The sequence below is a fragment of the Bos grunniens genome, chromosome 15 (genome assembly GCF_055505025.1).
Source record: "Bos grunniens cultivar Pamir isolate PY7600 chromosome 15, Bosgru_T2T1.0, whole genome shotgun sequence".
Classification (NCBI taxonomy): Eukaryota; Metazoa; Chordata; class Mammalia; order Artiodactyla; family Bovidae; genus Bos; species Bos grunniens.
Window position 1 is genome coordinate 47,958,504 of NC_141179.1, and position 1,799 is coordinate 47,960,302.

The 1,799-nt window shown below is 37.9% G+C and overlaps 1 protein-coding gene across 1 annotated transcript; it reads left to right on the top strand.

The window, feature by feature from the left end:
* The first annotated feature begins 857 nt into the window (after positions 1 to 857).
* LOC147357925 (olfactory receptor 52E8-like) lies at positions 858 to 1,799 on the top strand. Its single transcript, XM_086341990.1, has one exon. It carries the CDS (start codon positions 858 to 860, stop codon positions 1,797 to 1,799), a length of 942 nt encoding a protein of 313 aa, XP_086198116.1.

Here is a 1,799-nt window from a genome sequence, read left to right on the forward strand (position 1 = left end):
AACTTTTAAATTGCAATATAATTGCTTTACAACATTATGTTAGTTTCTGCTGTATAACATGAATCAACTGTAATGTATACATATATCCCCTCCCTTTTGAGCCTCTCCATCTCACTCCTCTAGGTCATCACAGTGGATGAAGCTGAGCTCCCTGTGCTGTACAGCAGCTTCCCACCAGCTATCTATTTTACACCTGGTAGTGTACCTATGTCAGTGCTACTTTCATAGCATGTTGAGAAAGAAATATATGTCATATTAAGTACTGGGGGGAAGAGCTCATTGATTTCAACTGGAAACCCCCAAGGGCATATGTTAGAGTAATATTTCTAGTTAAGCAAATGGTTTTAAAGGCTGCTTCTGAAATCTATAATAATACCAATGCTCACAAATTGTAATCATTTATCAGTGGGATATGTGTATCTTCTTAGAATGTGTGTATCTTCTCTCAATTTATAATTAACATTTCAAAAAGTTAGAGCCTAGTATAGAATCTTATATTAACTGACTTGGTTTAATTTCTCACTAAAACTAATTTAGATGATCTTGTCTAATGTCTCAATATCCATTCATTTCTTTTTTTTTTTAATTTTATTTTATTTTTAAACTTTACAATATTGTATTAGTTTTGCCAAATATTGATCTCCTTCACGTGCTATATATAACAAGGAAAGTAAATGAGAGGAAGAGAAGTCTGTGGAATAACGTGCTCTTTCTTCTATATTTCTAGAGAAAGTGTACATACTTATATCTTATCGTTCTTCCGCAGTATTAGCAATATTGAGGCATTGGGAAGCCTGATATAGAACAAAATATTCCTTCAAATGAGTGGAGCGTGACGATCAAAAGCCTTTGCCAATATGTCTCCAGTCAATAACTCATGGATTCACCCCTCATCTTTCCTGTTGTTGGGAATTCCAGGACTGGAAAATATGCAAGTCTGGCTTGGCTTTCCGTTTGGTATAGTGTATCTGATTGCCCTCCTTGGTAACGTTACCATCCTCTTTGTCATCCAGACTGAACACAGTCTTCACCAGCCCATGTTCTATTTTTTGGCCATCTTGGCTCTCACAGACCTGGGCCTGTCCACAGCCACTATTCCCAAAATGCTAGGCATCTTCTGGTTTAACCTCGGTGTGATTTCCTTTGGGGGATGCTTAACTCAAATGTTCTTCATACATCTGTTTACAGGCTTTGAAACATTCATGCTTGTAGCCATGGCTTTTGATCGCTACGTTGCCATTTGCCACCCTCTTCGATATAACACAATCCTCACCAACAGAAATGCCTGTATTATTGTGGAAATAGGAATGTTGAAAAATTTGGTTTTTGTTTTTCCACTTATATCCCTCCTTCTAAGGCTTTCATTCTGTGGACATAATACTATACCCCACACCTACTGTGAGCACATGGGCATTGCCCGTTTGGCCTGTGTCAGCATAAAGGTCAATATATTGTTTGGATTAATCCTTATTTCTATGATACTTTTGGATGTTGTTTTGATTGCTATATCCTATGTGAAGATTCTACATGCTGTCTTCAGACTCTCATCCCAGGAGGCCAGACTCAAAGCTCTTAATACCTGTGGTTCCCATGTGTGTGTCATTTTAGCTTTCTTCACTCCAGCCTTTTTCTCTTTTATGACTCATCGATTTGGACACAATATTCCACGTTATATCCACATCCTCCTGGCTAATTTATATGTGGTCATCCCCCCTGCCCTTAATCCCATTATTTATGGGGTGAGAACCAAGCAGATCCGAAATCAGGTGGTGACAATATGTCATTTTAAAAAAGCTTGA